The following is a 22,147-nucleotide window of genomic DNA, read 5'->3' on the forward strand; positions in this document are numbered from 1 at the left end:
GAGCACCCATGGTTTCTGATATTTCAAGCTTCAAGAAAAGTTTCCATCAGAAAAAAAAAAAATCCCACATCTACTGATTGTAAGAGTCTCGTTCACCTGTCCTATCTCTTTATAGCCTGTAATCAGGAAGCAGAGAGAAACAGAAAGCAGGCAGGCAGCTTAGTAAGCAACCTTGAAAAATGACTTCCAAACACAGAAAGGCAGGGGAATACAAGGATGGGATGGGACTCACTAGCGGATGCCAGAAATCTACAGCACCAGTGCAGACCACAGCTTTAAGTCAAGCAGCTGTTTCTTTGTGTTGGTGATAAACTGTCACTTGTGACACTTTTTTGCTAATGGTGGAGCATGTCATTGATGCCATGCTCTCTGCTTGGCAACAAATATCTTAAAAAAGGAACATCCAGCAACTTGAGTAGTTCCATAAGGTAACAAATTTCTCCAAATGTAGTAATATACATATTATATCCATGTCCTTTATTTAAAGGCTTAATTACTCCTGTTCATAGACAGATTTTTTTTTCCCTTTTTGCCTTAATATCTTAGATTGTGAAGAAAAAACAAGCATGGGCTTCATAACAATACTTTAGTTTTCAAGTCTGGAGAATGTAGCAGAACTTTGACTTCCTTTCAGTTATCCTTATTGAGAGTTAGGGTTGGGAAAATAAGATAAAGAATAGGAACTCAGAACACAGCTCGGGTCCTGATATGTAGGAACAATGTGTCATTACACTCATTTGCATCTACTGAAATTGCTACAAATACCAACTTTTCCCCCCCCCCACTTTTAATCCCATCAGGTGTCATCTCAGTTTATTCTCTTTCCAAACACTAGTAATACTAAATGCATCAGGACAAGCTCCTACAAATACTCATATTGTAGCTTTACAGAGCACGCTGGCTACCTTTTGCTAGTGTCACTCTACATATACCATGTGCAGCACAACATACAAACGAAGCCTTCACCTTTGTTAGAACTGAGCTCCATTAAGCTCCAATTAGATTACAGTTTTTCTGTAACTGGTTCCACAAACACTGTTTGCATGCCCCGTGCTACTTATTTCTGGTCAAATATTAGAATATATCGGTTCTTGCTTCTCATATAAGCTTCCCCTTGAGTTTGCTACATAGAAGCCATACTCAAGCTATCTAATGCCGAAGACTAGTCCTGGGGTGACTTAGTGCCCAGCTTAGGTTTTCAGTTTATACAAGAGATGTGCTCTCCATCACCTCCACAGGGAATCTCCTGAGATCCGTAAGGCTGATTACTAAAGCAGGCAGTGGTAGCAGTGGAGGGGATTCACAACTAAACACAGGTAATTTCTTCAAAAGTTTGAGAGCAAAACCGAAACCCCCAGGTCCCATTCTAGCCATGCGACTGAAGTGCCATGTGAAAGGGTTGTTTTAACATACCTCGATCTCTGAACGTTTCTGAAAAACTGCCTTCAGGGAAGCCTAGCCATGCGACTGAAGTGCCATGTGAAAGGGTTGTTTTAACATACCTCGATCTCTGAACGTTTCTGAAAAACTGCCTTCAGGGAAGCCTAGCCATGCGACTGAAGTGCCATGTGAAAGGGTTGTTTTAACATACCTCGATCTCTGAACGTTTCTGAAAAACTGCCTTCAGGGAAGCCAAGACACAGATGACATATCCTGCGACATCAAGGATCATGCATATACTGAGAGAGTAACTGTGGCACCCTCTCATTTGCTGTTAAATGGCCCCCAATACAGGACACCTTTTCTAGATCATCAGTTCAGCAGGTTGGAGGAAGCTGGCTTCTGGCAGAGGAAGACAAATGCTAGCAGAACTAAACTCCTCTCCTGGCAAATAATTTATCTAAATTAGATTAAGCTCTTCTGACCTCCTCCACCCATCCAGAACTTCGGTTAAATGCAGGCATTACCAATTCAGTCCCTGTGGCACTAACAGGACACAGCCGAGCAAACAGCCTTTTCCACTCAGCCCGCAGCAGTGGGATAGGTTGGTTCCTGGGACTCCTATGACACCACTCAAACAGCATCAATTGTTTTGAACATTAAATTGATACTGAAAGTCAGTTTTGTGAGGTAGAGCCAGATATCACATCATTAATCACCTGAGTATACAGTATTACAGAAAAAAATAGCAGCTTTAGGAAAATAGTACTGGATAGTTTTCCTCTCCTCCCTGCAGCGTATGATCCAATATACATTGGCAGTGCACCATCAGATATATATTGCAACGACAACCTTGATAAAACATCCTAATTCAAAGCTTAAAACCCAACAGACTGCCAACTATTACCAGCACAAGTGAAGCACTCATCTTTCTGCAAAGCCTTGAAATTGCCTTTTAGTATTTCAACTCAAATTCTGTTCTTGTTTGAGCAAAATTATGGATTAAAAAAAAAAAAAAACACTAACTTTCAGGGCTTCCATTTGAATACTCGGATTTTGAAAGTAAATGCTTTTGGCTTTTAAGAGCATAAACAATAGAAAAAAATTGCCATTACTTTTACAATTGCAAGTTGACTGCAAGGCAACTTCGTTGTAAGCAACAGACAGAAAACAGAGTTGACAGAGCATGCCTGCAACTTGATTTGCAGGGCAGAGTTCCTTTAGATAAATCCATCTTTATCTGCCTAGAAATGATTCCACCTCTATTCCTGCAATCTTGATTCTCAAGAAACCTGCATAAAACCAAACCAAAACAAACCCACCCACAAACTCTTCCAAAGAGAATGCTAAGAACTAAAATTTCGTAACTCCTCTAGAAACCAAAATCAGCCATGGACTCAACAGATACTGGGTTTATAGCCTCTCCCTGTTCAACAGGTTGTAAAATCCGTACCTCGCTCCCCAGGAAAATAATTACCTTCTCACCCTTCCTCCTCCACTGAAGGAATACCATACCAGCAAGCTCTTCTTTCGAAGACAGTCCAATGCGTATCAGAGTAAATTGAATAATTTTCCTTAACTTCTGCCTAACCTTGAAATCTGCTGCTTCTATTTCAGACCTCACAAAGCACTGGTGTGCCTGCAAGCTTGTCTCATTTTTTCCCCACTCTACCAGCTGGTCTAATAAATTACCTCTTCCTAACAACCTTGTGCTGGTTATGTCCTTATATCATACAGCAAAACACTATTACGTCACACTTCAAACTTGTATTAAACCCTGATAAAAATGTACTTTTGGCTTAAAAAGTCACCTAAACTACTTACTGCCTTGCATAATAAAGGTACCAGTTCAACTTCTCCATCCACTGCATATGCGAGTTTTAAGGAAAGGCTCATTTATCATTAAATACCTTACAGGAATACAAGCATTTTTTGTTTAAACAGCTCAAAACAAAAAAAATATATTGACCGGACATGCTCATAAGTTTGAGGTGACTCCAGGCCTGATGGTTATGTTATTAAACTATCTGCTACAAAGCATGAGCATACAACCAGTTTGCATGATTTCAGTTTAAAAGCGACTTTTCCACTTAATTTGAGAAAGGGAAGGGGGAGGGGTAAGAAGCCGCTTGTTGCGGATAAATCACTTCTCTGCAGTGCCTGGGTGAAGGTCCTTTTTTCCAAGGTCCGGCAGTGGGAGGCTCAGCTCCCCTTTCAGACATGCCTTTATTCGGAAACAATGCGGCCGGCAGGGCTCGGCTGGTCCCATAAATGCTGTTTGGCCACATGCAAATTAACAGCAACTTGGCAAGATGAGCGACAGCTCGGCACAATCGATACAGCCATACGCTCCTCTAACTACCCCCTTACAAAAATAAACGCAGAGTTTACAGTTTGAAAAAGAATAAGCTCCCACCCCCTCTTTGTAATTAGTTACTGAATTATTAAAGGAAAGAGAAGTATCCTAATCTCACTTTTAGATTGAGACCAGACCTCCATACAAATCCTATGAAGCTTAAGCTCACACTACTATACTTTAGTGTATTTATTGCCTGTATTATGGTGCTGTCTTCACTATTGCAGTGTACTTACTCTTCGGAGCAGGGGCTGGCTCCAAATGACAGCGCGCAGTAATTTGAAAGACACAAGTGGCACTGGTTATGAATGAGAGAGGGGACAGGCAGCTAACTCAAATCCAGCCAAATGACTTGACATAAAACTTAAAACTGGGTACCATCAGTGTACTAAAGTACAGCAATAAAACTCAGCTTGATGTGTTGGCTTTAGCACTCATCTGATCACTGCAATACCTGCAAGATGACTCCTCAGGCTCACATCTCCCTTCTCCTCCTTCCCTGGCTGTGGAAAGGGAAGACTTTTTACACAGCCACTTACCCAGACCGCATTGACAAAAATAAATGGAACTAAAACTTGAGGTGAAGTCTCTTCCTAATATTCCTGTCTTCCAAGAGGCTAAGGAATATTAGCAGCAGAGGAGATCAAGTGCAAATAGGGACCTTAAGAATTTTAAGTCATTAAACACTTGACATTCACCTGACCTCAAGCGAGACATCAGGATCTGTTTGCATTTCCTTTCTCCATCGCATCTTCTCTCACACTGAGAAATGTTCTCAACTAGGAGAGTTACCTATCTCCAACAACCTTTTTTCGGAAAAATATCGTGATACAGTTCCATTCAGGCTCCCCCCCCACCCCCCCACCCCCGCCCATCTCCTTCCTCTCAGGTACTGCCAAGGGCAGACACAGGAACCATTAAAAAAAAGGCATGAAAGCAAAGTAGAAAGAGGAGCATATCCATTTAAAGGTACTTTCATCATCCTCAAAAAGTAACTTTTGTTCCAGAAGTTGAAGTTCACATTCTGCACAATCTGCTCCCCTCAGAGCATCGGCTCTGCGTTTCTGAGCTGGGGAAAAAAATGTCAGCCTTCACACTGCTACCCAACTCATTGCAGGTGCCTGGCACTTGTGCTGGGTAGACCATCACTACAAATGGAGCCTCTTGCTTTCTGCCTCTCTAGACCACAGCACCTCAGAAACCCCTGGCTGTGATGGCAGAAATAACGACTCAAGGAACCATCTGCATCCATCCCCTGATGGATGGTTGATTTGATTATTTCAGTCCCCAGGCCTGTGGATACTACTGCCCCTTGGGAAGGCAACCAAAGGCACCGAAAGAATATCCTGAACCAGGCAAAGTCTGCTTCTGCATAAAAATACAGGTTACCCACCTGAAAAGTGCAATAATTCAGTCAAAAAAACAAGTAAACAATGAGGCAACTGTGGGAGAAAGAAAGGAACATACCTACTAAAAATTTAATATGCTAAGGAAGGGCCTGGACTTTAACCAAACAAGGCTTTTCTTCCCAGAGGACAGACCTGTGAACAGATGCCAAACCACCATCAGTTCTTTCTCCACAAGTAGCCTTGCTGCCTCCTGCACAGCAGCAATCAAGACAGCTTTGACTGACTGCAAGTTACATGCAAAAAAGGCTCTTGTCCAGAACAGTCTTGAAGTTCATTTTCTATCACGAAACACATATTGAAAACATGTCTTTTTATTTGCTCTGCCCGATCTCACATAGAGAGGCCACACAGTTAAAATGTCTTTGGTGAGCTTAAAGTGGGAAGGGGTGGGGGGAAGAAAGTTTCCATGGTACGAGTCACTTTGTACCAAGTGGCTCAAGACTGAGGAGTAAGTATGGAAGACTTGATGCTTAATCATTCAAACTGTGAGACTGTATAAATTATAAATACATTTTCCTTTCAGAAGATGCTGAAGACCATTGTCAAAACAGCAGTCTGCACTTTACACCCGAAAGCAGACATTTTCTCTTTGGCCATCCTACAGCAAGTGCTGCTGAAAGCTGAGGTAGTAAGCCATTTTCCTTCTCCCAAAATTGAAGCAAGTCTCACTAGACATTAGTAATTTCCTGTTGCAATTTCCCAGCTGGTGAGAGTTCTTATGATATTACATGAGTTTTAATAGAGCACATTTCTAAAGCAAGAGAGAGGCTTTTTGCATTTCCATGGCTACACAGCATCTCTATTAAACTTACTGGCTGCTGAAGAGTTGCTTCTTAAAAGGCAAGACTGTAGCTTCAAAGTAAATTGAAACTATGGCTTAAATCCTCTCAAACCTTCAGAATCTTATTTAGCTTGTTTTGAAATCTGCAGTTGTTCTCAGACTTTTTGCTAGGATTTAACAATTACTTCATCTATGTTTATAGTGTTTCCTGTTCCTTGCTCTGGCAAAAGAAAGGGGATAATCAGCTGTTTCAATTCCTGGACTAAAACAAATGACTTTTGGTCATTTGGTTTGTCTTGGTTTGTTTTAAATTTCAACTTTATAGCACATGGGGAGAGGGGAGGATCCAAGTATTACTTTGTTCCTCTTAACATTTGTGCTGTTAAAGGTGTCCTGTACTAGAAATCTCAAGCAAGATAATGGGATGTTCTTCCTTTGCACCCTATTTAAGAAAGGAAATGTATGCATTTTATGAAGTGTAATAGCAACATTAATTTAGATAAGGTCCTAAATTTAGGACCTTAACTGCCCCAGTTCGAAATAGTTCAGTGCCTTTGCCCATCTTACCACTAGATGAACACATGTGGGAGATTTACTTTAACATTTGTTCTGAAGCTTTAATCAATACAATGGGAAAAATGCAACAGCAAAAATAATAGTACATTGACTACCAGCAAAAGTTGGAGGCCTTTTTCAATTCCCTTCTCCCAAGGGGGACTAGAACTGTGACAGCTGCAGCTTTCTAACCCCCTCAGCAATTTTGAAAGCAGGATACAATACTACTACCCTACAAAACGGAAATCAGATATTTTTCCTCAGCTCTTTTAAGAGGTATAGTCCCTCACAACAAAGCAACAATCCTTAAAATCTATCACTACCTTGATTAACCAAGGTTATCCTAGCATTAGCAGTATTCTCCACAATTAGCCTGGTGAGCACCACGTACAAGACATTGTATCTAGCAGCTGGCTGTTTTCAAGGGAGCTACATCTGCACAGGCTTCCAGACCCAGCAGGGCACTTTGTGCCACACAAGCCAGAAATTGTGATCAATTCAGTAACAAAAACAAACACAAAAGAAAAAGACCAGCTATCCAAGTACTCAAAGCTTATTCACTTACACAGTAACCAGATGTAAATACTCTCTTTTCTCCACACCGCTATACTCATAGTTCAGGGAAAAACTTAACAGATTCAGAACCTACATCAACACTGTGGCTCCCGCCGATTGTCACACCATGTAGGAAACTTGTGAGAATATGCTCAATCCAGTTAGCCAAGAATTTTACCACTTCTATAATTAACTCTGGAGTCTGACATCATCACGCCCTTAAGGTTCTCTTAAGTCTTAATAGCCTAGTTCATGAATATTAATTTGCCAGAATTACACTTCCAGGGATTTATAAAAACCCTGCAGCATGGCAGTTCCCAAATCCTTTTTATTATTCCTGCAGCTTGCCTAGCGTATTTATTACAAACCAATTTTATGCTGTCAGAAAGTGCACCAAGCCTGCAGTTGGTCCTACCCGTCTAGGTCATTTATGAAGATATCCCAGCGCTACTGTGAAGGATGCCTATTAACCCCCCTGCTGGACATTATGCTTCTTCACATGCATAATCCCTTCTAGCCTTTAAAACCAGTTTCTCCCTTATCTCCTCCTGTTTCACTCCTCTTACAAGCCACTGGAATTAAAAGTCACACACAATAACCAGCCCTTCAAATGTTACTCCCAGGTAAGAGAACAAAGCTGCACAATCCTGAAACCCAGACCACAAGGGGTTTAATGAGTTTCGTACAGACAGCTATTCGCATGCACAGCTTGCTTCAGCATCTGCTCCAAGTCTGATGAGGCTGGCACACTGCAACAGCTAAATAAAGTCTGTGACACATTATTCCATTACCAAGAGGCATAAACAGGTCTTATGTACTGAAATGCATAATTCATCTGACAGTTGCTTTCCTTCAGTTTCTGAATTGTGACAGTACCAGAGCTCTAAACCACTGGCTTGGGCACTAGCGTATGTTACCAAAGCGTGACCGAGCTGTCCCCAAACATACAGCACCTCCAGCTTTAAAAGGGTGCCTGAATAAAACTTCATAGTGCAGGTAAATTGAAAGCTCTTATGAACTTGAATCATGTAGCAAACGTCTAAAGCACACATCAGAAAAAAACAAAACAAAACAAATTGGTACAGTTTGTTCTTATACAATATGATGCTCCTCAAAGAAGTACTGTCCCTTTGGTTTTGATTACTAATAAGAAGCCAAGCTTGTAAGGCATGTGAAATTTCAAGCTATATTACATGTAAGAATCCAGGTGCATTCTTAATCAATTATTTAGAAGCCTCATGCTAATATTCATATAAACTGGAAAGCAAAATGGGAAAGCCAAACAGTATTTGTCATTTCTCTCATCTACTCCTTGGCTATGCTCCTCCTCTGTCAGCAGAGAAGCAGCTCAAAAAGGCTCAGAACTCCTATCGTTGTCATTTCCTGACAAAATGAATTTAAACAGATCTTTCTGAAGGCATTGTCAAACCAAGCCTTTACATCAGAACACTTTATGCGACTACGTGATTCCCCCTCCCCCCACTTGGAAACAAATAGCAAGAGGTTTGATTTGTCATAACAAAAGTTTAAAGTTTCTCGTTTATTTGTGTTTCTGCTCCAGATACTTACAAAGCAATGGAAAGATCTCAATTTAGAAGAGTCATTTCCAAAACTATCATTTGGCAAATGCAGTATTTAAAGGTTTCTCCAAATGGAACCCATAGACTACTCAAAATTCGCAGGGAAAAAGGGGGAGAAAAACACAGACAAAGAATAACCCAAGTGATTAAAAAAGGATCTCATCCTGGGGAGAAAAAGGGAGGGGAAAATTAGTGACCAGCAACTCTCAGGCAGTCAAGAAGAAAGGTCAGAAGTCCTGAAGAATGCAATCATGACCCTGTTTTAAAAAGGGAAAGGCTAAGATTGTGACCGATGCAACTGTGTATCGGCCAATCCACAGAGTTTGAAGTACCGTAAATAAAATGTTTTACAGAACTTCTCATTGCTTGTGATTTTTCACTCAATGCTTTCTTCAGCTCCTAGGCCAGAGCTTTGGTCAGAGATTGTGTTTGGGAATAGAACAGTAAATTCTTACTTGAACTTGGTGCAAAGCTTTTGTACTACAAGCACTCCTTGACACCAGTCAGGGTAGAGCAGGGTACATCACTTTGGTTAGATTACAGTATTTGTGGTTTGTTTCTGTTGGGAAACCAGACTATTTGGCCTTGTTTTCCCTTTCCCAGCCTTTCTTTAAAAAGAAAAAAAACAAAACAAGAAGCACTAAAACCCAGTCACCATCACACCGTCTAGGCTGTGTCTTCAGAGCACAAAGACCTATTGTTCCAGCCACAGGCAGCCAGTTTGCCCTAACCAGCGAGAGGTTTTTTGTGGTGCAGGGGGAAGGGGCACCTTATAAGAGAATTGCTTTAGAAGCAGAATGTGGTTTTTTATTATTATTATTTGAAACAACAGAAGGCTAAAGTAATTTACTTCAGGAATCTCTGAGCTAAAAAGCTAGATTTTTGTTTTTCTAAGAGTTTAGAAAGGAGGAAAAACAAGTCTGTTCTGCAAAGCACTCCCTGCCCTCCCCCCAGTTTGTCTGTGTTTGTGATTTGCAAGCTAAATCTCCACCCTGCAACAAAACCAGGTTTGGGTAGCTGTCAACCCTTAAAGCTAAACAGCTACAACACTTGGCAGGTGGTTGTAGGAAGGGCTTTTAGCTACATGGAAAACCATGATAGGCTGGGTAAAGCTGAATGCCCAAGTTTTTTTGGCATCTTACATTCTCATAGGATACACAGCCATTTTGGCCAGGGTCAGGGTCCTGAATTATGTAAATACTTCCTAATGTTTAGAGCCTGTCTGCCTTGCTAGGCCACCCGCAGAGAGTACAGCTTGATGGCCATGGGAACAGCACCACCAACTACATTATATTTTACTGTAATCTACTGAATACACTTAACCCCCAGCGAACTGACCAAATTACTCCTCTGAATCAGGAAGATCCACGCAAGCGTGCCCAGCATGAGCTGCAGTCAAGCGTTGCTGCCGTGTGGGCAGAAGGGCGCACCCCGGCTCTGCAGACTTCCAGATTTAAGTTTCAGTTTACGGGTCATCTCGCTGTAAGCAAGGGCCATTCTAAGTTTTGCTCCCCTACTAACAGGGCGACACTGTTCAAAACAAAAATCTAAGTTTGCAGAAGCAACCCAAACAGCAGACAGCTACCTGATAACTGAACTAATTGCCTCAAGCCATAGGAGAGATGCAATTCAGAAGCATTAATCCATCTGGAGCTGATTTCAGCTAAAACTATTTGTTACACTCTGCAGCTGAGCAGCAGGTTGCATTTCACAGCCACTGATTCAAAGGTGAATAAGCAGTAAAATATCCTGAGGTACTGAATGAGACGTTGTCAGGGTACAGGGCATGTAAGTGGAGTCATGGTAAGCACTAGTCCTTTACACCTCCTAGGGTGTAATCCACTGATGCAATACTCAGATTAAATCTTAGACTATTATCCCAGCATATCAAACCTGTCTGCTCCCAGCAGACAGGTGACCCAAAGATCCTGTTTAAACTAGCCCATTTATCCAATCAAGGCAGCAAAAACAAAAGAATGAGAGTGCTGCTCTTTTCTAAGTACTTCCCTTGGTTCTCCTTGAAATCAGCTCTAGGTTTCAGTCTCAAAGCCTGGGTCTTAATCCTTGATCTCTTTCAACGCCAGCTTCCACTTCTCCCTCTCTCCGAAGCTTTTGTAGGAACCAAGTGCCTGCTGTGGAAGGCTGCTGGGCAAGCCAGGGCGACAAGCCAGGGCAACGAAGACTAATAGTTCTTGCTTTATCTCAAGTGTTTGAGAGGAATGTGCATGGAGTCACTTTCCTTCCTGACAATTACTTCCACAAAATTATGTTGTCATGACATTTTATTGTCTGCATTAAGTATCACTTCATTACAGGCAATTGCAAATCACTCATAAAAGTCTACTCAATTACCTGTTCCAGATTTGATTCAGAACTACTCATTTATTTAACATTTCAGTAGAAACTAGCTATTTCTGTGCTAGCTTCAATCAAGCTGTAAAGTTCCTGCGACAGGTCTTCTGTATCAGGACTTCGAAATCATGGCGTATCTTCATTTGCACCTATTTTTAATTCAGCAGTCCAAACAACCAGGCACAGGCAGTATGTAAGCCTTCATACCTCAAGACAAAAATTTAAATCTCAAGTGAAAGGTACAGAACTAGAAGTAATTTTGCATAAAAGACTGTTCAGACTCACATCCCCACAACACCTCTGTCCCATTGGGGAAGGAGGGAAAATGCGAGTGGGAGGGATTCCTAAACTGTTATTTTAGAGAAAGACAGAACTATATAGCATAAGGCACCTCGACTTCTCTAACAGCGTATAGAGGGGCATTATTATCTCTACTGTTCGGATGCACCAGTCCAAACCATCAGCTGTCGAAAGCAGCCTGAAGAACAAACTAGGTATCCCCAAGCCTTAAGTGTTCACAGGAACATGATCCAGTAGGTGTGCTTGGGTATATCTAACATAGATGAACAGCAACAAGTTTAACACAGCAACCACCATTGCTTTCATTAACTCAGCTGAATGTGGGAAAGACTATTGCTGACCTCACCTAATGATTTCCAAATGGTCTAGGCATTCCCATAGGAAATGGGGAGACCTGGATGTGAAATTCATCAGTCTGGGAGAAGCTGAACCACACTCCATGAGACAACTCTAAGCACTAGTCTACAAGCAAGCAAAAGACAAGGCCGCTCTTGACCTCCGCTGTTTAAAGCGGGGCAGCTATTCAAAAGAATATAGGAATTCTTATTGGTGGGTTTATGTGTTTCTGCTATTAGTAATTGTTATCAGTCCTTATCCTTAATATGCCAGACAAATATTACTAACTTGGTGGGAAAAAAAAGGTAGACTGAAGTGTGCTGAATAACCTGTTGCTATGTTTTCTCCTTTGATTCAACTATTATGAATCCTTACAGCCAGCATACATGCATAGTACAAATAGCTTGAAACATGATTAACACTGGAAAAACTAAGCCTTTATGGCTCTGAATAAGTGCCAGGATAGATCATTTTTCCTGTGCCCACCTAAAGAGAACCATTACACAGAAAAAGTCATGACTTCATCTAATGACCCATCAAAGACTTCCAGCTATTGCTCAGAGGAGGAATGCCAGCTACTTGCATGTACGGGAGGCTGTTCAAATTCACAACTGCAAGTTATGAGAGCTCCTCTTAACTGGATACTTATTTCTCTTATCTGCCCCCTCAGCATGTTACATGTGAGTATATGATCATCAAATCTCTTCTATTGAGCTCTGATACAGTTCAACACCACCTATTCTTTGCTATTCCTCCAAAGAAACAGAGAATGTAGCTTAGCTGTCCTTCAAGGACAGGATCCAAGTTAGACTTCCCTCCAAACCCAATCCCAAATTCTCTGTAACTGAAATATCCCATTTCCACCTTTAAGATCTCTGGCTGAACAGATCACTCTTCAAATACACATGGTAACGAGTAGCCAGGTGCAGACTTGGTATGATTCCTAGATTCAGTCCTCCTTTACTCTGGCTGGCACCAGCACTGTTAGCCTGCCTGCCTCTTCACTGCGTCACTCAGATCTGGTGAAAATGGCAGTATGTTTGAGTGAGTCTATTTGCCCTCTGCAGGCATGCGCTTCCCACCTGAATGTCTGATCCATGCTCCCAAAAAAATCTCTGGGAAATTTCAAGGGTAAGTTATATGCAAAGAAAAGAAAGTTTCCCACACACCAAATATAACCAATTTTGCAGGCAAAGTACATTTATTCTGGAAGTGTTTGACTCACTAGTGTTTGGGTTATAAAATAACTGTTGAAACATAATTCTAGATAATTGCTTTATAAGTAGAACTGACCATTAAAAAAAAATCCACTAATGGCTTTGTTCATTAATGTAGTCATTGCTTAGGGCTTACTGCAAGTATGACATTTCTGAATTTTTGCAGAGAATTTGCAGAGAATTTTTGCTTTAGTTTCTCAGTTCAGTTTTTAATGGCTGAGTGGCTGGAAACCCCTCTTCCCTATACTAACAAAGTAATTGTTAAAGCCATCAGCAACTCCGCTATTTTCATACATAAACTGGCAAAAGCATTTTGACTATACTGAAATTGCATTTGCAGTTGCCACAACTAAATTTACAGCCTAGCTTTAAAGCTTCTGTGTACTGATAATCATAGAATATTTTAATATGCACAGCTCATTAACCAAAACACATTCTGTGCTATTTTATAAGGTATATGTTTTTTCCACTAGTGTTTCCCTGCTGATAAATTCATGAGAAATTGAAATAAGAAAGTAGGAGAAATTTCAGCCTCAGACTTTGGTATTTAATCCTGTAAACTCTAATGCAACCTTCAAAGACAAGTTCATTTTTCATTGGTTTATAAGCTGAAGTTTCACATTCTGAAAAAACCCTAGAGCTATTAACATACGGATTCTTTGCTAAAGAAACACAAAACAAAACAATAACAGAAAACCAAAACCTCCCAAACCACCCTTACCATGTGATCAGAATGAAGGAACTGGATTTGAGCTATGCTTTTGTAGTCATCTTACACAATTCATGCAGATTTCACTGAATGAAACTCAGGGATTTTCTACAGGGCTCAAGGCAACAGGTATGCAATTCCCATTGAAGGCAACAAAATGTTTAAGTATTTTCCTTAAGCTTTTGACTGACCCCAAACCCATATACCTTCTTTATTGCATATTTTCCTCACCTGCACACTTCAGTTGTATGTAACCTTGAACAAATCCATATGCCTTGCCTGAAGTAGTTTTAGTATAACCTAACTCTACAGCTAAATTTGCTTTTTAAATTAGGATTGTCAAGGCGTGCAATAAGCTACATTGCACTTAACTTCAAGAATCTATCATGTTGCTCAGAATTACTAACACTGAATTCTTGAGTCTGTATCTTTCAAATGAGTTATATGCTCTAGGTGGTTTGACTACAAGAAATACATCATTCAAGGTTAGCTTTATCCACTGTAGAAAATAACCACTTGTCTTCACAATGAAGAGAGAGAAATCCAATGGTGCTGGGGCAACAACTGCTTCAGCTGTTCAGCTTCAGTTGCCTGTGTTAACAAACTGGGTAGCAGAGGTGAGATCTAGAGTTCCTTGCTGCAGTGGCTGTGTTTGTGATGTCCCGTCTCCTTCCTCGTACGCTGCACTAGACACCTTATCCACCTATCCATCCTGTAGAAATTGCATGTATCACACACAGGTGAAGCTTCACATTGCTGCTCACACTGTTAAGTTTGTAATAGACATTAGCAATTACAAGTGCCATTTCACAGCTGGAAACGGAAGGCAGACAAGTGGCATGATGACTGACACCAAAGCCAAATGAAGCCAAGACTCAACTCCAAGACCTAAAGTTGTTTAGGATTACCATTACCAATTCCCAGTTACCACTGGAGTGTCAATAGCTGGCTGACAGATTGCCTCCAGTAGGACCTCGCCTTGTTTGCAGGGCCAGTTGGTTCTTAATGGAAGACAACATTGAAATACCTTTTTTTTTTTTTTCCCTTTCCAATCCTGTATAAACAGTTGGGGTAATTATATTATATATAAAAGAATTAGAGTTATTATAACTGTCTCAGAGGCTTAACTGAACTTCTTGCCAGAAATGGCAAGACAGGAAAAGTAACATGTAAACCACATACTACTTGAATATTTCAAAACAATTGCAACAAATGGTCTAATAAACACTAATCCACATTCCCCCCTCCTTCCTCTGGCCCTCTCCTGGCAAGACAATAGGAGACTGTACTAGCTTTGTTTAATTTTGGGGAACAGACAACAATTTTGTCTAGATCTGAGGCTGATATGACCGAGCAAAAATGAAATCCAGCAGGTTCCTTGCTGACTGCCAGGATTATTACAAGTATAAGCCATTAGGAACAAATTTAGCAGTCATTAACTCCAAGGAAGTGTTATTAACTTCTCACAGTACTTTGGCACACAGTCTCTCTCCTAGCACCTGAATCAAGCTCCCTTGCAGCAGATCGCTAGGCACAGGCAGCTTTTGGCACCAGACTGCCAAGTTCTGTGGAGCAGTTACACAATTCCTGCATAACAGCCTGATGTAGCCTCATGTTTTTTCTAAAAGTACATGATCTCAGTTATTGTGATACATGATGCTTTATGTCCATGTTCATCATGATGCTTTCTTTATATACCCAAAGAAGGGCAACCATGGAAGATCTGAATTACTTGAATGTGCATATGTGAAGTCTAACTTTACAGATTTTTTATTTTTTTTAAACTCTACAAACTGGCATCAAAGCAAAAAGAGAAAGAGACCATTACATCAACTAAATCCAAATAAATCAGTAAAGACTGGGTATACAATCACTCTGCCCTCTCTACTGAAGGACTCCCTCGAACACAACACCACGTGACTGAATGACATCAGAAGCAGTTTTATCACTAGTTACCCACTGCATTCTGATCTGCCTAAGGCAGATTCCAACCAGGACAGGCTTTGTTCATTTCAAAAAAAAAAAAAAAAAAAAAAAAAAAAAAAGAGAGAGAGAGAGAGAGTTTCCAATGTGTCAGTTAACTCTGAACTGTCCAGCTGAAAAAGTAGTAGAAACAGTGAATTAAGCAGCGGAGAGAATTTTGTCTTACGGCTTCCCGTAGCATTGTACTATTCCCCTCATTCTGCCAAATGGATGGATCTTTCTTAATGGAGAAAGAGAAGCCTATGTATTCAACAAGAAAACACGTTACAAGCAGCAATGCCTCTATAATGTGAACAATTTCAGCCGCTCTATTACTGCAAAGTATTCCAGATCTTTTGCCTCTTTAAAATTTTAATGAAATTGCCATACACAGCTGTCACCAGCCAACAAATTGGGGAAGCAGAACACAGTCCAACAATTTAAACTGTAAATAACCTTTTGTGCATTTCTTTACCTATGTTCATTATATGGAAGTATCAATAGACAGGAGCGTTTCTTGTGAACTTGTTCTAAGCAGAGAAAATGAAAGTGTTGCATTTCAAAAATCGAAACCCAAATTATACACGTTAGTATGTTTTACACAAACAAGTGTACTGAGACTATAAAAAGCCCTTAAACCACTTCAACATAAATCTGAGGAAGAGAGAAACCTCAACTCCTAATGTGTACGATGTAAGCGTGATAAACCACATATCCTTTCCACACAGAAAACCGTCAAAAGATTCCTTAAGCCTGTGGCTGGAAATGTCTTGGTCACAGATGGCTCGATTCCACCATCTTTGGGTCTATCTTTGACTTGCTGAAAAGAAGAAACACATACTGCCATTTTCCTTTCCCCGACCTAGATAGTTTTTGGGAGCTCTGCATACAGATTAAGTTTATACTGTAATCTCTCTCCTCTATATAAAAATTTAAGATCGACTAGCAAGATTAAAACTCCTTGCATGTCCCACTACCTTCGCCACATACACACTACCCAATATAAGCAATTTTGCAGAGAAATGCCAAATATAAAACTATAGTCCTTCTGAAAAAGTCTCCTAGAAATCTAAAATCCTCTTTCACAATGTAAGTTTGTGCCAGGAATGTCATTTAGCAATACACTCAAGACAAAACAGCGCTGAAGAGGTAGAATTAGCGCTTAAATTGACTATCTAATCCCCAGAGAGCAAGGAAGGAAGTTGACCTGCTCCAACAAGCTTAAGCATCTGCTGCACAAAGCAGAGCTGATATTATTACTTTTCATCTACCAAAATGTTTCCTGCATTACACCTTTAGAGCATTTGAGCCTGAAACCCAAGTTAAGGACTCTAACAGTGTCTTCCTGGTCCTTTGCAGATTCAGGGGTTATTGACTTCCATGTCTGATGTCCTGGTCTGCTTTAAGGCTTTTAAGGTATAAAGTCTAACATCTTTTAATGGGCTTATAGGAGCACAACACAGGCATGTTCACATGGCAGAGGAATTTCTGTCAACTCATTTTTCAAAATGCAAGCAGCAAGAAAACAAATATCAGGTTGCATAAGAAACAAAATGGATGCCCATTAAAAATACTTACTTTACTTGAAACAAAGTAAAAATGTTTAAGTTCGGCAGCAAACTGAAGAACATGTCTGCTAACATGAAACAGGAATTTATGGGTTATCTGAAGGAGAGTATTGATCATGCAGTTTTCTTCTACCACACTCTGCTTCTGCACACAGAAAGATTCAGTCTCCTCTAAATATACACATAGCAGTGAGTATTTAATGGGATATCTCCTGAGTCTGTGTAAGAAAGGAAAAGATTTAAGAAAATACATTTTTTTCCTATAAATATACCTTGCACTAAACTGATTAAAATTATTTTTAGAGTAACTCTCTAGATATAGTCAGTCTTTTGGCATTCTCCAGGTGATACTACAAGTTTGAGTAATTCAGAAAAAATTCTAAAGCCATTTGACAGAGGAATACAGATTTGCAATCCAAGGAAAATGGAAGATGGCCTTATAAATTGCTAGCTCCCAAAAGGAAAACATAGGCAACGAATAGAGCTATTTTCAAAGCAGAAAACTTTTTTCCTTGTCAAGAATGCTCTTTCTGCCTTTCTGTTGTATTGAAATAAAACACTTGGAATATCCTTGGGGCAAGGAACCTCCTCTGTCCCCTTCTCCCCCTCCTCTAACAGCTGATACTTTTGCACCAGTGGATGGTAAAAGTAGTGCCAGCAACTTTCACCTATGGTGACCTGATACTGTTTAAAAATAAGAGAAAGGAAAGCTGAAGAAAACTTTCTTCAGAAAACTCCAAGTGTCAAAATACAACAGAGTTATCTAATGGAACAGTATTCACACCTGTTCATAAAACTTCTTAAACACAAGACAAAAATACTAATGAAAAAGGTTTTATAAAAGTGCTCTTATATCTGCTTGCAGCACTGTGGCTAAGGTTAACACATATTAAAACTGAAAGGGAAAAAAGTCACCTCACTCAGCCCAAGCAGTGACACAACTTACCATTCATAGCAGAATGAACTCATCCTCTAAGCAAAACCACAAGAATAAAAACACAAAATGCCTCAAGGAAGACTGAATGACTGGCATGCACAAGCTGGAATAAACCCACTCACATTTCAACCTGACAAAGCCTCAAATATTCTCAAACAACTGGCTCCGACGACTGCATGCAAGCCCTCCAAGTGAGCTGCTACTTACTCCAGAGTCTTGTAAGAACTCCACTGTCTGCCTTTACACAAAGCAGGAAGGGAAGAGGGTGCAGATGCAGCAGGAGGGGTCAAGGTCTTCTCAAAACAGCCACTGATAACTCCTGAAACTCTTTAGCCAAAAATTTCATAACTCCTATTTTAGAGAAGTTCCTCGCTTCAGCTACAATTCCTTTCCAAATAACTTAACGTTCAGCCACTAAGAAAACAAAAAAGTGACGTTACAAAAGTTACCAAATATCAATATGCAAGGCTGGCAAGTACGTGTGCAGTCAAGATGATTCAGATTAAGTCAGATAAAATTAGAACAGTGCCTTCCTAAAAGCATGTGTTCACCAAATGCAGTAAATATGCAGGAGCTATATTCCAAGTGCGGATTCCAAACATTAGAGCAAAGAGTTTATTAGCGAAAATCTCCTTCTAAAAGTTCGCTGCCGTCTGAAGTCCTCAACAATGTTATTCCCTGATCTGCCTTTAGTATTTCCATCCATCACTGGATTTATCCACACAAAAAGCTATAGGCTCTCCAACCTCGGAGGACTAAGCCAAACGCAGTGTGGCAACTTCGCATAGGACCAACCTTTTATGGTTGGAACAGAAGAGCTTTGATACAGCTAATCTACCATAAATAGCTCTTGAAACTCAGAAGGATCAAATCAGCTGTTGCAACAGTCCCAGCCTGTAGCTGCTTCAAATCCAATTGCACTGTCAACTCCGTGTTGCAGCTTTTTTTTTTTTTTTTTGACCCCCCCAACTTTTCAGTCCTGCTCCTACAAGAAAATTAGAGCTGCAAAGACAAATGCAGAAGAATAAAAAGATACCGGGTGGGGGGGGAGAAGCATGAGAAGTCCATTTGTTTCTATTTTTGTTACAATTAGCTTAATGAACAGAAGTTTTATTCTGTTACAAACACTTAAGAATTTGATGCCCATAAAAATAATTATCAGCCCTGACTTGCAATGCAAACATACAATTTGAAATAAGTAACAGTTCTAAGAACAACAAGCTCAGCTTTAAGGGGCAAGCGAAACCACGCAGATAAGCTACTTGGAGTTCTACCCACATCCCAAATTAAGGCAGTGAATTACTAGCATATTTTTTCTATAACGTAAATAAATCAAGAAGTACTGGAACTCACTGTTATAAACACTTACATTACAATGTTTCCTTTCAGGTATTTGGAATCATTTTCTCACAAACAAGCTGAGAATTTAGGAAATCTTAATTGAAAAGGTAATGAGGAGCTTCCAAAAATGTATGTTTGCCAACAATACAAGGCAGCATAACTCTGAAAACTATCACTAAGACTACAGGTAAACAAAACCTCCTGAGAAATTAATGCAATGACACTGCTCTGAAAGAGGACACTAGTTTGGATCTTATGAAGCACAGGTGAGCAGCATTATCTTCATGGTTCACACCATAGTGCAAAGAAACAGCACACAGAGCAAGTACATAAGTATACGTAAATAAAAGATGTATTTTTAACTACATATTATTATTGTCTCCCCAATCTTTCCAAAACAAGGAATTAAGTTACTCCAGTACAATAGAGAAAGTCCAGCACTTCAAAGGGGAAGAAGCATTTTGTAGGCAAGGGCTGAATCCATGCCTCCTGCGACTACTGAAATCCTGAGCATTGCCAGAGATCCTCCTGTAACACCAGGCACATCATTTAGCACCTAGGCATCAGTTCTTCTTGTACAAGGGGAGGAAAGGGGAGAGAACAGCATTACTAATTCCCACTATGTGATCGGCTTTAAGGAGGGCCTGAAATTTTATTAACACCTCTAGAAGCTACTCTAATGAAAAGCGACAAAACATGAAAATTACCAGCTTCCACATCATGGAAGAGTCCATATCCCTCTGTGATCCTACTTCTCTGTCTGAGCTTATGTTAAATCTTATCATCTAAACTAAAGGACCTGGGTTTTAATTGGTTTGCAAAGTATGTAACACACTGAACACAAAAAGAGTCACTGGTTTTAATCTTGCCTACACAGATGATGACAAAGTAACTTCAATTAAGCTAAATGAAGTGGTTTGTTATCTCCTTTAAATTGTGAATGAAGAACCCAGCTGTGTCACTTTCTTGAAGTCTTAGGGATAAGTCAAGAGTCAGAAGCAGACGCAGTTTTCCCTTTACACCTTAACAAATGCCCAACAAAGTTTATTCAGCTGTACAATAGCAGGGGACAGTGAGCTTTTCATTAGCATGGAGTAAACTGGGCATGTGACAAGTAGATTAAAATAGAATAAGTTTACAGTTTGAACACCACTTTTAGAATTTATCACATTATACTTATGCACATTGGTAAAAAAAAAAGTGACTGAACCAACTCCTGACAAAAGACATTCAAAAGAGCTCTTAAAAATGCAGCAAACATTCTTGCAATTGGTAAGAGAAAGAGTCAGTCATCAGCATGCTGTCAGAGCACAAGCACTGGCACTTTCTGCCTTATCCATAACCATTTAAAATCCTAGGTCTTTTATTACTGAGGAATTTGAAGGATGCGAGTTATGACATGGAAACACACCCCCCTCTCAAGCAGCAGGACTGGGGCTTACTTGTTCCTTTTACACAAACCACTCTACATCTAACCGTTAGTATTCATTCTCCCTATCACACAAGGCATTATGTTGAAGGATTTCACTTTTGCACCTGAAAAAAAAATATCTTGCATATGCTGTTTTCACATAAGCTTCCTCGGTTATCACCACACAAACTGGAACCCACTATCTCAGAAGTGCAGGAATTCCTCCCTCTTCTACCCCAATACAAAATCTCTGTAAATGCAGAGAAAGTCACAGCCAAAATCATTAGTTTACTGCTAGGTTTTTACAGCAAGCTTAAGATTCAGCATACATCTTCCTGAGACTATCAAACCCTGCTTTCAAGGAAAGTGACAGACATACTTCTCAGGCCACTGGGTCTGCCTCATTAATGAAGACGGAAGCACATATTAAGGGACACACTTTTGGCACTGTGGTCTTGGATTGCAAGGGATGATACAGAGAATAAGTGCTTCAATGAATAGCAGTCAACAAACAACAATATAGTGTAACACATAGCAAAGTGCACACAGCTTGAGAAGCCTGGAGTATTTTGAACAATTCCATTTTCTAACTGAACAGATTTCTCTTCAGCTGGGGAGGCGACGGGGAGGAGAGACTTCCCATAGAAAAGAGAGACAAATTCAAATAGAAAATCACTTACCAGCATCCATTGTCAGAATCATGACCCCACTTCTGTGTCCCAGGAAGCAGGAAGCCTTACCCATCCAATGCACGCGGGTGACTCAGAACGGCAGCATGGCTTTGTTCAGTTTATATCTTCCAGCTCATTCCCCCCTCCTCCCTCTTGTGGGATAAGAGTGTTGCCTGTGCCTGGCCATCCCTATTGGCTCTTCTAGGGAACCGCACTCACTTCGCATATTCAAGTTGCTGTGAGAGCCTAAAATGACCCACAGAGAAATTTTTACCCAACCTACTTTTCTCACTCTCTGAGAATGAATAGTTCATTCTTTCACTGTCAGACACATATTACAATTGGTATTGTTGTCACAGGGCCAAACGATTCCCTGTGCTCTGCATCCAAGAGAAGGGGGCAAATCGGGGAGGATGGGGCAGTCCCACAGACTTCAGTAACCCTCAGTTCTGCTGCACTGCCTGTCTGTGGGAACAAGGCCACATATTTGATGCCAATGCCTATGCACTCCAACCCAGCTTCCCTTCAATGCAAACTGTACATACCCTCAAACTCAGGGCCTCCCTTGAATTTTTCACGATTTGTTCTTGCATTTTATTTTCATATAGGCAGAACAGCATGAGAATACTCTCTTAACGAGGCACACCTGAAATCTGTATGTTAAACTCCACAACAAGGGAAGAAGAGTTTCTCCTGACCCGCAGGGTTCCCTAGATGTAGCAACCGG

The 22,147-nt window shown here is 40.4% G+C and overlaps 1 protein-coding gene across 22 annotated transcripts in view; it reads right to left on the reverse strand.

Annotated features, from left to right (window-relative positions):
* Positions 1-22,147, reverse strand: part of SVIL (supervillin) — a 136,194-nt gene that overhangs the window by 81,946 nt on the left and 32,101 nt on the right. Inside the window, exon 1 of one of the 22 annotated variants that reach the window (XM_064505837.1) lies at positions 21,430-21,550. The exons of 19 other annotated variants lie outside the window; for them this stretch is intronic. In XM_064505837.1, coding sequence (XP_064361907.1) covers positions 21,430-21,493 — 64 coding nt within the window. In that variant the 5' untranslated portion in view covers positions 21,494-21,550. Of the gene's footprint in view, positions 1-18,204; positions 18,267-21,429; positions 21,551-22,147 lie in introns of those variants that run through there. 2 more of the 22 variants (XM_064505848.1, XM_064505845.1) reach the window with 2 other exon arrangements.

The sequence above is a fragment of the Dromaius novaehollandiae genome, chromosome 2, assembly GCF_036370855.1.
Source record: "Dromaius novaehollandiae isolate bDroNov1 chromosome 2, bDroNov1.hap1, whole genome shotgun sequence".
In the NCBI taxonomy this organism is placed as follows: domain Eukaryota; kingdom Metazoa; phylum Chordata; class Aves; order Casuariiformes; family Dromaiidae; genus Dromaius; species Dromaius novaehollandiae.